The sequence below is a fragment of the Mustela nigripes genome, chromosome 5 (genome assembly GCF_022355385.1).
Source record: "Mustela nigripes isolate SB6536 chromosome 5, MUSNIG.SB6536, whole genome shotgun sequence".
In the NCBI taxonomy this organism is placed as follows: Eukaryota; Metazoa; Chordata; class Mammalia; order Carnivora; family Mustelidae; genus Mustela; species Mustela nigripes.
The window spans coordinates 140,265,065-140,279,502 of NC_081561.1; the positions used below are offsets into that span (position 1 = coordinate 140,265,065).

The 14,438-nt window shown below is 47.9% G+C and overlaps 1 protein-coding gene across 3 annotated transcripts in view; it reads left to right on the plus strand.

Annotated features, from left to right (window-relative positions):
- ZDHHC14 (zinc finger DHHC-type palmitoyltransferase 14) overlaps positions 1-14,438 on the plus strand; it is a 266,729-nt gene that overhangs the window by 183,713 nt on the left and 68,578 nt on the right. For all 3 annotated transcript variants that reach the window (XM_059401334.1, XM_059401336.1, XM_059401335.1), the window contains exon 3: positions 13,244-13,402. In XM_059401334.1, the coding sequence (XP_059257317.1) occupies positions 13,244-13,402 (159 nt within the window). The remainder of the gene's footprint in view (positions 1-13,243; positions 13,403-14,438) is intronic.

The window sequence follows — 14,438 nt, forward strand, 5'->3', positions numbered from 1 at the left end:
AATTGCAATATTTGTCTTTTTCTTAATCGTTTGTAAGAGCTCTTTGAAGATACGACTCTTCGTTATGTGTGTACCAATGTTTCTACTTTATCATTTGCACTTTATGGAGTTTTTGACATACAGTTTTTCAAATTTTTGTGTAGTCGGAGTCCTCTGTCTTTTCTTTACATATGCTGCCTTGGCTTGTGTGTTTAGAAAGCGCTTTCCTGCCCCTGGACTCTTAACTTTATGCACGTTTTTCTAGTTCCTGTAAGGTTTTATGTTTATGTATCTTGGTATAAGATACGGTTCTAGATTTGGGGTTTTTTCCTTCTAAACAAACAGGCATTTATCCCATTTCCATTTATTGAATGGCTCTTGTTTTCCCCACTGATTTGAAAAGCTGCGTTTATCAAATACTGAATCTTACAGAGTTTTTATTTCTCTGGGAATGTTCTATTCTGCTTCAACGTTTCACTTTTTTCCTGGGACAATTATCTCCCCCCTTTCTTTTCTTTTTTTTTTTTTTTTGCAAATATTCTCACCTGTTTAATTTTTCCAGATGAAGCTTTAGAATCGTTTTTTCCAGTTCGTCAGAATTTCCCCAAATAATATTGGACTTTTGATTGTCCTTGTAACAGATGCATAAAGTGTTCTGGTAAGAGCAGACATGTTTAAAATACAGAATCATGCACTCCAGGATGCGGAACGCTCCTCTGTTTTTCGAAACCTCCTTAAAGTCTCAGTGTTGTTTTGTAGAGCTCTGCCTTTGAAACCCACCAACTTTTTTTTTTTTTTTTTTTTGGTTAGATTTATTCCTAGTCTTGCGATTACTTTTTCTGAAGTAAATGGGATTTTTTCCCTTTATAGTTTCCAACTGGTTATTATTATTTTTTAAAGATTTTATTTATTTGATAGAGGTCACAAGTAGGCAGAGAGGCAGGCAGAGAGAGAGGAGGAAGCAGGCTCCCTGCTGAGCAGAGAGCCTGACGCGGGGCTCAATCCCGATGTGGGGCTCAATCCCAGGACCCTGAGATCATGACCTGAGCCAAAAGCAGAGGCTTAACCCACTGAGCCACCCAGGCGTCCCTCCAACTGGTTATTGCTAATATTATATATATACTTGTGTGTGTGTGTGTGTGTGTGTGTGTGTGTAGGCTTTTGACGTTTAGATAGATACATAGATACCCAGATATGGATTTACACCTGTGATCTTATTAAAGATTCTTTTTTTTTTAAAGATTTTATTTATTTATTTGACAGACAGAGATCACAAGTAGGCAGAGAAGCAGGCAGAGAGAGAGAGAGGAGGAAGCAGGCTCCCCACAGAGCAGAGAGCCGGATGTGGGGCTTGATCCCAGGACCCTGGGATCATGACCTGAGCCGAAGGCAGAGGCTTAACCCACTGAGCCACCCAGGCGCCCCATCTTATTAAAGATTCTTATTAATTTTCTCAATCAGTATTGATTAGAAGCAAAAGGGAAAATATTATAGAACCACCATAGATGGACATTTTTTCCAGTAAAGTACACAATGCATTTATAAATAACATCCACTAGTCGTCCAGTGGCATCCTTAATTCTCTTTTTCTCAGTGCTAAAGATGCAATCTTGTGACATTGCTGGACAGAATGAGATAGAAGCTGGTCCTTGCTAATGTCCTCCTGTTGATGCCACTCAACCATCAATAAAAGCACGTCAGATTCCCTCGTGATAATGAGGAAGTACAGCCCCGCTCTCACGTGGCATGCAGCGCCCAGGTGCTTTTTAAAAGATTGTATTTATTTATTTGACAGAGGGAGAGAGCACAAGCAGGGAGAGCAGCAGAGGGAGAGGCAGGCTCTCCTCTGAACAGGGATCCCGACACGGGGCTCCATCCCAGGACCCAGGCATCCTGACCAGGGCTGAAGGCAGACACTTCACCGACTGAGCCACTGAGGTGCCCTCGTGACCAGTTTTTAACCTTGTTTTCCCCTCCTTGTCATATAATACTCCAAACACCGATAACCCAGACTGAGCTCTATCATTGTCCAATATTTAGTAGCTTCTAATGATGCAGGGACTGTCCCCATGGATTAGAAATGCACACAAATACTTCTAGCTTTGGCCTTCAGTGAAAGAATTTATTTTCATATACGCAGCTCAGCAGTTTGGTGAGAGAAATTAAAATGTTGCAAGGACAAATGACCTTTATTTCTTTTATATTTAAGGGTGAGTCTTTGGCATGCATGTGGGGGAAAAAAGTATGGCAAAAAATAAGATCGTCATTAATTTTCATTTTGCCAGAAGCATGTTTTAGAGGAACTCAGTTAAACTAAAAAGGTCACAGCTACTAAGCACTTTCTTTTTCTTGTTTTTAATTGTATTAGTTAGTGATACAGATAGATATATATATATATATATATATATATATATATATATATATTGCCCTAGAGGATCTGGGCAGGCCCCCAAAAGATAAGTGTTGATAGCTCTGAACATCATAGCATCTGACAGTCAAGGTCTTTCAATGAATTACATTGCCCCTGAACTGTGGGCACTCGAAGGGTCATAGTTAAATGTGGAGAAACTGAGGCCTGTTTTCTCCACCAGATTAAAAAAAAAAATCACACTTCTCTCACCAATGCCATCCTGTTTTCTGGAACATATGCTTCAGCACTATTTTTAGGAATATTTGGGCTTATATTCGTGGGATTATTTTTGCGACAGTGAAGAATGATGTTTACCATTCCATGGTCATAGTTAAAATTCACGCTCATAGCCACCTCCTTAACTCTGTGAGCACACAGAAATGTGGACAGGGACTCTCCTTTAACTTAACAGGGCCCTTCTTCCCTCAGACAGCTGTTGTCTTTTGCAAACTGCGTCCCCTGGAAGCAGGGCATGAAACAAACAGGCCCAGTCACAGAAACCAGAGCCACTTCATTCTCTCCCATTGTGGATATTCAGATTCTCTTAAGATCGTCTTTGAACAAAAAAGACTGTTAGAAAGGCAACCAAAAAAGCACCATTTGAACACCTGGTCAGGCATCTTCATTGGGGCCCACTTTCCATTTTCCATAATTAAGTAGATAAAATCAGCTCTTCGGGTAACGTTAACATCTTTACAAATGGCACACATCAATAATATTAATAATAATAAAATAAAGTAAAGTAAATGGCACACATCTCTCTCGTGCGCGTCCCCAGGCCAGCTCCTGCGGTTCTCCAGCTAGTGCTAGAAACTCGGCTGAGTTTAACTGTTGCCCGCGTCCTGTTTGCCTTGTATCCCAAGCCTCTTCATCTGCTGTCCACAGGGAGCTTTTCTAAACATACTGGACCTAAGACCTAAACATACTGGACCTAAGACCTTCAGGAGCAAGGAATCTTTGCATTTTAAAAGGCTCCCAAGTGAGCAAACCTTCACGGGTGGTGCTTGTCACCTTACCTGAAAAAATGCACCTAGGAACTCCCCCACCCCCAACCCTTAGCTTTTGTCCTGCTTGCTAATGAGTGTTTGCCTCTGGACAGAGTGCTTCTCGAACTGTCACATGCCTCCAAGGACCTGGCGTTACTCATTTCTAACAAGCTTCCTAGTGCCCCTGCTATCACGGGTCCACAGAACACACTTTGAGCAGCAAACCCCCAGGCCCAGGTGCCGCATCCTTGGCCCCACTGACATCTTGGGCTGGGTGGTTCTTTGCTGTGAGGGCTGTCTTGTCCATTATAGGATGTTCGGCAGCATCTCTGGGCCTAACTTCCTAGATGCGATAGCATTCTCTCCTGCTTGTGACAACCAAAAAAGTCATCAGACATGTTTGACCGTAGCCAGATTTTCCCTAGGGCACGAAATCACCCCTGGTTGAGAATCACTGCCCTAGGTGACCTTGACCCTCAGTCAAGAGTAAGAGATATTGCTAAAGGCGATTTGTTTGTACATTTCAAAATCTGTACTCTGGGTTTATCAGCCTTCCCTCGAGTGTAAAGGGATAGAGGACTTAACTTGTTCACCGTTATCTCCAGAACACCTGGAAGGCTGCTTAGCACACAGTCGGGGCCTAGTAAATATTGGACAGGAATAACAAATGAATGCATGAAGCTAGCACCGAGCAGCATTGGAGGCTCATTCTCTAAGGTTTCCTTTCCCTATGTTCTATGAAGCATACAGAGGAAAGTGGCTTTGCCCAATTCTCTACAACTATTTCCTTGTGTTTTCTCAGTTCCTGGTTAAAGCCATAAGTGGTCGAGCGGCTGTGGGACTGAAGCGTGACTGTTGCAGTTCTCATCTGACGAATGCTTTTTCCTTGGCACGTTCTCCCCTAAGGGAGATCCAACCTACGAGCCCTTTGATGACCAAGTCTGGAGGAAGCCCAAAGCCTTCGTGGTTTCTAAGCGCCGTGACCTCCCATGACCAAAGCCAGCTGCATGTTCAGGAGAGGCGAGATCCAGCCTGGGCTGCTCTGTGCACCGTGGGTTTGCTGTCTGCACTTGTCATCTCCCTCTTTCTTAGGCTCCTGCTGCCTGCTGCGCTGTCATTGTTCCCCCAACTTCCACCCTCTTATGGGGCTGGGAGGGCCACGGGCCGCACCATGAGTGGGAAGGGTACATGTACATCACTGCCCCTCAGAGCCAGAAAGCAGCAGCGCCTGTCTCCTTCCGTTCCTCCTCTTGAGTGGTTCACAGGCAGCCGCGGTGTGTGAGCAGCACACCTCAAGTCCCTGGTCCCTGCAGCAGACCTCAAGTGCCCTGCTTTGTTCATGAAGGCCAGACAGCCAGCATGGGTGTGAGACTCCGTGGGAACAAGGATCCCCTCTGCACCGCCCTTCATGCCTCCAGCAAGGGCAGGCAGCTAGTCTCCTTATATGGGATCTGCCCCAGGTCCCCTGCCGGGTCCCCATCCCCAGGAGTCTGCATTAGCTCCCCACCACTGCACTCTTCACCCCTTCTCCAACTCTCTGCCTCCTTCAATGACTCTGCTGGTTTGAGGGCAGCCCAGGGACTCACAGTCTCAGCTCCTTGCTCTCCTGTCTCTGGGCCTGCGGGCTGAGCCCGGGGTGGGGGCGGAGGGGGAGGCATTGATCCCTTCGCCCTCGTGGCGTCCTGGCTGTGCTTTGACTCCCCTGCTTTCTGTCCAGCCCCGAGGGAGCACCGTTCCTTCCTGCTCCACCCGCCATCCACTCTGCAACCGTCCCAGCCGTGTCCCCTTCATCCGGAGGGAAACTTGCTTGCCCTGCCAGCCTCCCCCTCCTACACCAGCATGTTCACCTCTAGCAGGTCCCATCATGCTCCTTGTCCCACAGGACAGGAATTTCCTTGGAAGGGAGGAGAACCGAGTTCACTGGGGGAAACCCTGGGTTTTTCCTTTGTACTTTTTTATTCCTAGCACCTTTGTGGTGCTGATGTCGCAGTCCATCTCCCAGAGGGAATCCAGCCTCAGTGACTCAGCAACACTGTGCCCTCCTTCTGCCTCTCCAGTGCTCCTGGCTTTTGGAGACGTAGGAGTGCCTTGGGGCTCAGCCCTTGGCCCCACGCCTTGTGATGCTGTCATGGTCAAGGGATGTTTCTCTGCAGCCTCGGCCCTTCCACTTAGTCCTGCTCTGTGTTGCATCCACCTGCATATGCCCTCCCACTCACTGCTAGCAGGTGCGCTCCCCTCCTTCCCCCGTCCCCATGTGCCAGCCAGAGCCTGAGACTCAACCCCGACACCCACCTGACTCTCATTTATCGCAGCCGCTAGTAACTGATGTTACCATTTTCACGTTTCTGGAATGTCTACTCCTCTCCATCGCCACAGTCCCCATCCTCTTCTGAGCTAACATCATTCCTGGCTTGTATTCCAAGTCCCTCCTACCGGGCTGTCTTGCTTCCCTCTGTCCCTAGCCCATCTCTGGGACTGTAGTCAACTGATATTTTTTTACATGTTACCTACATTTGTATTACATATACATTTTAATCCTCCTTGGATTCTGTGTTAGGGTTCTCCAGAGAAAGAGAACCAATAGGAGTATCTAAGTTTATTTTTAAGGGGTTATGGGACCTGGCAAGTGAAGTTTGTGGGGCCGGCCTGCAGGCTGGAAAATTGGAAAGAGTCAAGGTCGAAGTCTTGAGTCCAGATTTCACAGGCTGGATTTCTGTGTTGCAGTCTTGAAGAGAATTTCTTATACTCTGGAGAACCTCGGTCTTTGCTCTTAAGGCCTTCAAGTGATTGCACGAGGCCCACACACAGGATGGAGCATTATCTGCTTTACTCAAAATCTGATTTAAATCTTAATCTCATCTAGAAACACCACAGCAACATCTCTCCTGGGGTTTGACCAGGCAACTGGGCACACAACTTAGCCAAGTTGTCACAAAAAATTAACAGTGAAGCTTCCTCTTGCACTTAGGATGAAGGCCAACATCCCAAACATGACCACAAGGCTCTGTGTCATCAAGCCGCTGCCGCCTTCCTCTCTGACCGTCTCCCAGGCACTGTGTCCTGGTCACACTAACCTCCTCTCCCCTCTTGAATATACTGTCTGCCTCCTGTCCTGGGGCCAGGGCACAAGTCATTATTCCCTTTGCCTAAAATACCCAGTTCCTAACTCCAGTAGACCAGCCGCTTGCACACGCGTGCACAGGCATTGCCTAAGGAAGTCCCCCCTCCATCATCCTTCAGATCCTGGGTCACGTACAGTTTCTTCTGGAGAGAGCCCCCACACCAGAAGGATGTCCTTGCTTCTCTGACTCAAAAAGGCAGAATGTATAGCGACACATTAAGTTGATTAGTTAATATCCATGTCCTCCTCTAGACCGTAAACTTCCTGAAGGCAGGAACCAGGTCTGTGCTTCCAACCAGGGTACCTCCAACACTCACAGATGCTGACAGTCTGAGGGGAGGATCTGGGCAAGCCTCACTGGGCCATGAGGACCACATGTCTTCCTTCCTGGTAGGACCCCTTCGGTCCCACGTGGGACCCATGCTTGCCCACGGGTTCCCCGCTCCTGCTTTCCTTGTTCTCTTGCTCCCAGCTTTGCAGGCCATCTCTGCTCTGCCTTGAGATGTGCCCCACAGAGCAGAAGGGGCTCACCTGTCTGCCCACCCGCCTGTGTGGCTCAGGCTTGAACTCAGCCTGCGTGAGCCTCACCTCAGGCATCAGTTCCAGTCTTTGAAGATAAACATTTAAGACACACTGACAGAACAGAGATTTCATCTGGAGGGAGAAGGCTAGGGGACCGTGACCCATTCGTGAGCCTTCAAATGCACATTTGTATCTAAGCATTTGCAGGAGCAAAGCTACTGCCCTCCAGTAGAGCAGCGAGAAAATATTCACATTTTACCCTCCAGTGGAAACCCAACCAATGTCTGTGGACAGATCAGCATTTGCTCTACCTTCCCCCCTGATGCTCTAATAGTTGAGTTGTCTAAGGTCGAATCATGTGAATATTTTCCTACGGACTTGGAAGCTTAGCCAAGAGTCTGTGTTAATTGGCTCTTAGCCATATGCCTTCATGATAGATAACCATTTCAAGGTTGGGTAGTCTGTGGTCCAAATGCTGCAGAGCACCAAAGAAATGAGCCTTATGAAATTTCAGGGGTATCAAACCCACCAGCTGTCCTCCAGCTCATGCAGAGACATAATGTAATGACCTGCATATACAGCGAATTATACTTCCCCTACGACTTGTATCCTAGTTCAGAGAAGCTTTGCCTTCGTTCCAGTTAAACATTTATTAGTAGAGGTTCCTCCCTTTCTCCAGGACACTGTCAGTGCCGAATGGTCTATAAAGGTTCAATGCGTCAGGTAATCCCAGTGTTCCGAATCCTTTGGGTAAAGAAAAAGAATCTTAATGTGCTCCTTTTGTGAGTTTGGATTTTTCCCTTCGCATTTTTTTAAAAAGATCTTATTTATTTATTTGAGACAGAGAGAGAGAGAGAATGAGCAGGAGTGGGGAGAGCAGCAGAGGGAGAGCGAGAAGCAGGCTCTTCACTGAGCTGGGGTCATGACCTGAGCAGAAGGCAGCCGCTTAACTGACTGAGCCACCCAGGTGCCCCTCCCTTTGCGTTTCTTTTTTTGAGATTTTATTTATTTATTTTAGATAAGAGAGCATGTGAACAGGGGGAGGGGCAAAGGGAGAAGGAGAGAATCTCAAGCAGACTCCCCGCTGAGCACAGAGCCCAAGGTAGGACTCCATCTCATGACCCTGAGATCATGACCTGAGCTGGAATCAAGAGTCAGATGCCCAACCAACTGAGCCACCCCGGTGCCCCCATTCCCTTTGCATTTCAAAAAAGCAGAGTTCAGTTATTTTATATGGTGAAGTTCAACAGTTTTAAAAGTTCAACCATTTTCTCCCTGAATTTGGAGCAGGAATAAATGAGATGCTACACAAGTGGGTCTCCTAGGATGTGAGTGCCCTATTTATTATTTGCCTCAAGAAGAGAACAAGATTTATTCAGAGAGTGGCTTTAAAATAGACATGTATTAACAGCTTACTTAAGACTTCTGCTAAGCCCGGGCCTCCTGTCCAAGTGAGAACATTTGCGTCCCCGGATCCACACTGTGCGCACGGCGCCCCCCCCCCCCCCCCAGACCCCCTTTTCTTTGCTGGTCGTGAGGTTGCGGCAAAATGGGATTCTGTCACTGTTTCTGCCTCCACAGCCACAGCTACCGACAATTTGCAAGGCAGGGGAGGGGTGGTTCTTCATGAAGAAAAAAACCCATTTCAGTCTTTTAAGCTCTTTCAAAACGCTTGTTTATAAAAGTGTCCTTAAGAAATACAGACTCATATAAACTTGAAGTACTGTTAGAGCTTTATCCCCCCAAATTCGAGATTTCTCTACCCATTAGGTATTACAGATTCCAATTACTCTTTTTTCCACAGCTGTGCTTAAACCACAAAGAGCAGCCCCAAGAAGCAGAGGCACAGTTGTTGCCAACAACAAAAACCCAACTCCAAAAACACAGAGTCAGAGAATTCAAGCAGGAGAACCACCTTCTGTGCCTCATGATGCGGGGTGGGCCACGGGGCTTCATCATCTCCAGGGATGAGGAACAGAGTCTCTGACCAGCCATTGACATCTGTCTGAATGCGGAGGAGAAACTTCCTTTGTGTTCAGGGGGTATTTGAAGCCCTGGGTTTCAAGCCCGTATTATTCACATCTATCCTGGACCCAGGTGTGCCTGAAAGCTGTTGGCTGGGGTGGCTATTGAATTTGTGATGTGAAATAAAATGGCCCCTTTGGGGTGCCCTGAGGTGCTCAGCTGTCCGTGTCGCCCGGCCCTCTCTGGTGGTTCAGACAAGCTGGGTGAGATGGGCCTCCGGACCAGCAGTGGCCAGGGATGTATTTGAGAGGAGCAACAGCTGGAGGAAGATGTTGAGAGAGGCGTTCCCAGGGAGGAGGGTGGGTCACAGGGCACAGGGACTCACACATCAGACTGATGTGTGCCTACGGAGGACACAAATCCTGGGCATCCAGACATCTTTGGTGCCCACCTTCCAGAACGATCAGCCTTCCATACAACATGTACCTTGAAGAGCTACTGTGTGCTGGGAGCTTTGCTGGATGGTGGGAATATGCAAGTGGGCACAGCCCGGTCTCCGCCCTCCAGCAGCATCTGGGGGAAGACACAAAAGCAGATCCTGGTCTCATTGCCCTAGCCAGGTCCTCCCTCTGACCTGTAAGAACCACCAGCAGAGGAGGTGTCTCCCCCTGCTCCCAGCACAGGACCTGACCTTGCACAACACGACCTACTGATTGAATATCATATATATATATACAGGAACCGCATGGTAGAAGTCTAAAGGAGGAAACAGCTCAGCTTACAAAGAGAACTTCAAACTGGTCCTTTAAGAAGGACGGGTATCTATGCAGACAGCAGGAAAGGGAGGCCCAGGGGGAGAAGGCATCGTGCCTGGAAGTAGGAAACAGCATCGCCTGGTCAAGGGGGCGCAAGGAAGCAACTGTGCTGTGAGCTCGGGCTCTCTGTAAGACTGAGCAGCAAGAGAAGGTCAGGTGCGTGGAAGACCATGTGGGTAGCCAGGAGACTCACTGCTCACCAGACTGCCCAGCAACACCCTCTCGCTGCCCCCTCTGCACCCATGTCTGTCTTTGGTCATGGGACCTCCATGGCCTCTGGCGTGGTATTTTGCTTAGGGTCCCTACAGTTGACCAGAACAATGTGGGTTTGAATTGCACGGGGCCACTTACACATGTGTTGTTGATATTTTTTTTTTCAATAAATACAGAACAGTGTTGTAAATGTGTATTCCCTTTATGATTTTCTTAATAACATTTCTTTTCTCTAGCTTCCTTTATTTAAGGAACACGGTACCTAATACATAGAATATACCAAATACATCTTCATCGACTTTATGTTATTTGTAAGGCTTCTGGTCAACAACAGACTATTCATAATTAAGTTTTGGGGAAGCCAAAAGTTATACTTGGATTTTCAGCTGTGCAAGGGGTTTGCCCCCCAAACCCAACGTTGTTCACAGGTCAACCATATATCCTGAATGTCAGTTGACTTTTTGGTTTTTATTTTAGTTCTGTGGACTTTCAGTCAGTTAATGATGGCACAGCTGGTCCTGAATCTAGGTCTTCTGATTTTTCCATTTCTTTTAGATAAAAAGCTCTCCAGATATTAAGTCAAAGAATTTTGGGGTTTAGCCTCGGTCTTAAGCTTCAGTTGACCGTGTCTGTTGAATTATAGCCTTCAGTTCACATTGTGTCAAAGCTTTAATCTTTCCAGAATATACTAGGGAACTACAGGGTCATTAGTTTGTCTTAAGAAGTGCAAGCAGATCCTTCTCCAAGCCACTGGTACTCAGACCAGGCCTTTTTTTAGTAGTTCTAGTGTGGGTGAGTTTATCATTCCCACTTTTTAAAACACTGCACTTGACAATCCAGTTTTTAAACTTTTCTGATAAAATCAACACAAATCTTACTGATTGGATTATTATTTTAAAGTCTATATCTGGCTTTCTAGTGTTTCTTCCCATGTTTTCATGAGCTGAATTGATACAGTAGATTTCGGGCTGACATAAGACCAGGAAGGCACCAAGTCATAATTAATCGAGGCCTCAGTGGCATCCAGTTGGCATGGTCTCTGGAGAGCTGACCTTATCCTTGATCTATTCAAAGCAAGTTATTTTTACCCAGATGCTTAGGGAAGTACACAGCCATGTCCTCTCTTTGCTTTCTCCTTATTGGAAAAGCTGTTGAGATGTCCCATGGGGCAGCCATAGGAGGCCAGGCAGGTGGGACACATGCCAAGAGAGGGTATCCTACTTGGCAAGGCCACCCAGGCTCTTTAGGATGACTCCACGGCTGTTTAATTATTCTAAGTAGAAGGGTTGTTTTCAGCCCAGGGGTGGATCAGAGGGCTGCTCCTTACTTTTCCCGTTTCCCTGTCTCCCACCACCTCCTCTCCTTCAGGTGTTCCAGAACTCTCTGTCCTCTCCTCCCATAACCTGCTTAAGAGAACTTTCATTTTCTGTGAATAGAAAATGGCTAACTGCTCAATATGCTTGTCTTACCGCTGCGGTTGGTATTTTCACAAATTCCAACACTAAGGCCAAAGGGCTGGAGGAGATTTTCCAGCCTCTGTCTTCCTCTTACAGAAGATTGGGGTGAAGGGTGAGGGGCCCCTGATAATCACGACGCGTGCATGGTGGGTGCTGTGCGTGCAGGGCGGCGGGCAGAGGGTACAGCTCTGCAAGTACCACCATCCCCGGGGAATTTTTACCACGCTGATGCCAGACTCTACCCCGCCAATGAAATCAGACTGTCTGAGGGCAGGACGGAAAGACCAGTAGTTTCAGAAGCTCTTCCCGTAACTCTCTTCCCAGCTGTTTGGGGGCGGGGCTCTGTGGGTGGTGGGACTCCCCACTACCCCTTGGCAAATTTGCCAAATGTTTCAACTGTTGCTGTCTGATCGTGTGTACTTTCAGTGTGTATGAATTAAAAGGGACAGCTACCTTTCATGCTCCTGGCTCTGTTTCCAGAACACCATGAAGTTTCCCAAGATTTCCTCCAGCCCCTAGGGTCTGTCCTGACTGTTTATTGGCTGCAGAGTCTCTGCCGAAGCCCTTAGATATTCTCGCTATTTATCCCCGGTGGCCTCCTGCTCTTGGCTGCGCGGCGAGCTGCCTGCCCCAAATTCTTTCTGGCAGCACTTACAGGGCTGGGAGAGGTCTAGATGAGAATAAAACTCCCATGTTTTATCTTCCTGTAGAGCAGGCTTCTCAACCCTGCAGCACATTGGAACTATCCTGGGGGCGATTCTGATGTAATGGGTCTGGGCCCGGGGTCCATGCATTAGGGGAATTTTAAAAGCTCCCTGGGTGATTTTAATGTGAACTCAGGGACCAGAACGAGATTGTAAGATAAAATGAAACTTAAAAAAATATACATATTTGTATTTTTTTCAACATTTAAAAAACTGGCCAGACAACAAACAAAATAGGGAAATTATTTCTTAAATATCAGTTTAACGTATATGTTTTTGAATATATATAATATGCCTTTAAACGTATATTTAAATGTATATACATGTATATTTTTGAATACATATAAACACACACGTATATATGACTTACGTTCCCTCCATCCAATACCTGGGATTTTTGAGGAGGCCAGTATACACGGTGGGAGATTCTCAAACTGGATTTGGGATGCACCAGGGGAGAAAGATCTTAATGACTGAGCCAGTCAGGTGCCCCTGGAGAAAGATCTTGATACCAGTATCACCCACTGTACTAAATAGGTCAACACTACCTGCTGTAACAAAGCCCAGACCTTCAGCAATTTAACTCGGTGGGGATTTGGTGTCCATGTAAGAGTGTGGAGGGCGAAGAGGTCAGAGAGGCAGCTCTACTGTGCACAGTCATCCAGGGTCCCCAGTTTGCTGGGGTTCTAAAGTGCCCTGGCCGGGAGCGAGAGAGTGGGCGGGGCTCCACTGGGGAGGTACCCACTGGCAGCAGTGCACCGGAAGTGCTGGAATCCCATTGGCCAGAGCTCAGTCACGTGGCCGCTCCCACCTGTGTGAAACAGTCCCAGCATCCCGCTCCCCCGCCCAAGTCCTGGCAAGGCCCAGGAAGTCTGTGGCACAGCAGTTCCTCAGCGCCTCAGGAACATTCGTGTGTCACGTGCCTCCCAGAACGGCGTAGGTGTCCCAAGGCCAAGGGTGGCCACTGCCCTTAGACATGCAGACTCCACGCCTCCCTTCTAGATGCGGGAGCCTGCAGGGCACCGGGGACCGTGTGACGAGCGTGCGCTCTTTGTCTTCTTTTCTCCACAGATATCGCAAACGGCACCAGTTCAGGGGGGTACCGCCCGCCTCCCAGAACCAAAGAAGTCATCATCAATGGACAGACTGTGAAACTTAAGTATTGTTTCACCTGCAAGATTTTCCGGCCCCCTCGTGCCTCTCATTGTAGCCTTTGCGATAACTGCGTAGGTGAGTAGCCGCGGAGACAGCCTCGGTTGGGCCCGTCACGCGGGGGGTCAGGTGTCTGCTGCACTGGGGGGGCTCGTTTCCTCGGAGGACTCGCTTTAGCACAGCCGAAGAGAGCACGTGCGTTTCTCTCTTCCTGCGGGACTGAACTCAGTACTAGCCGTATTCCAAGCGCCTCCTGCCGCCGATCCCATTGACCAAGCCTAGTGTTACCAAATCTCTCTCTTTTTTTTACTTTTTCATTTTTCCTTCTTCCACCACCTCCGCTCCGGGTACAGCGCCCTAGACCTTCTCCTCCCGGAGCGCACACACCAGAGTGAGGTTCTTTGCTCCTGGAGCTTCCAGATCGGCAGGCACTAGAAGTAAAACCCTGTTACCCCGAGGTCCCTCGGTTGCCTAAATGTGGCCGGGTGGACTTTGTCTAGTTCTCCCAACTCCTCAGAGAAGCACTTAGTGGGGGGAACTGGAGGCCCCACGAAGTCCAAGGAGAGGAAAAGAGGCAGAGGCGGGAGGACTTCCAGGCCCCTAGTTAGGATGGTTGCTCTCCCCAGAGACCACCAGGACCTTGCCTCTGTGTCCCCTTGCTTTCTCCAGGACAGACTGGAGGAACAGCAGAGGGAATGGGTAGCACAGAGGTCCTCCGTTGTAAGACATGGCTCTACTGTTTGGCCACCATTGGCCCAACAGGGGATTTTTACAGCTGACCTGGGTCTCAGGCCCTTGGAATTACTTGGCAAGCACTTCCTGTCACTTCAGCCAGAGAACTGCTAGTCACACCCACAGACCATCTTCCTTCCCAGTCTGAAGCTTCTTAGAGAATGAAGTTGGCAAGGAGATGGTAGAAGACCCAAGTCACAGGAAGGGTGGGTAACACAGAGGCTCTGCCCACTGGGAAAGACCCACATTTCTCCAGTCCCATAACCTGCCATGGATAACTCTGGGCATTAGGCCCGGGAATCCTCTATGAGGATGAGCTGGGAAGGAAGTTTTAAAATTCTCTTTGGATTATTGTAAAACGCCTTCTTAAAGGTCATATCAT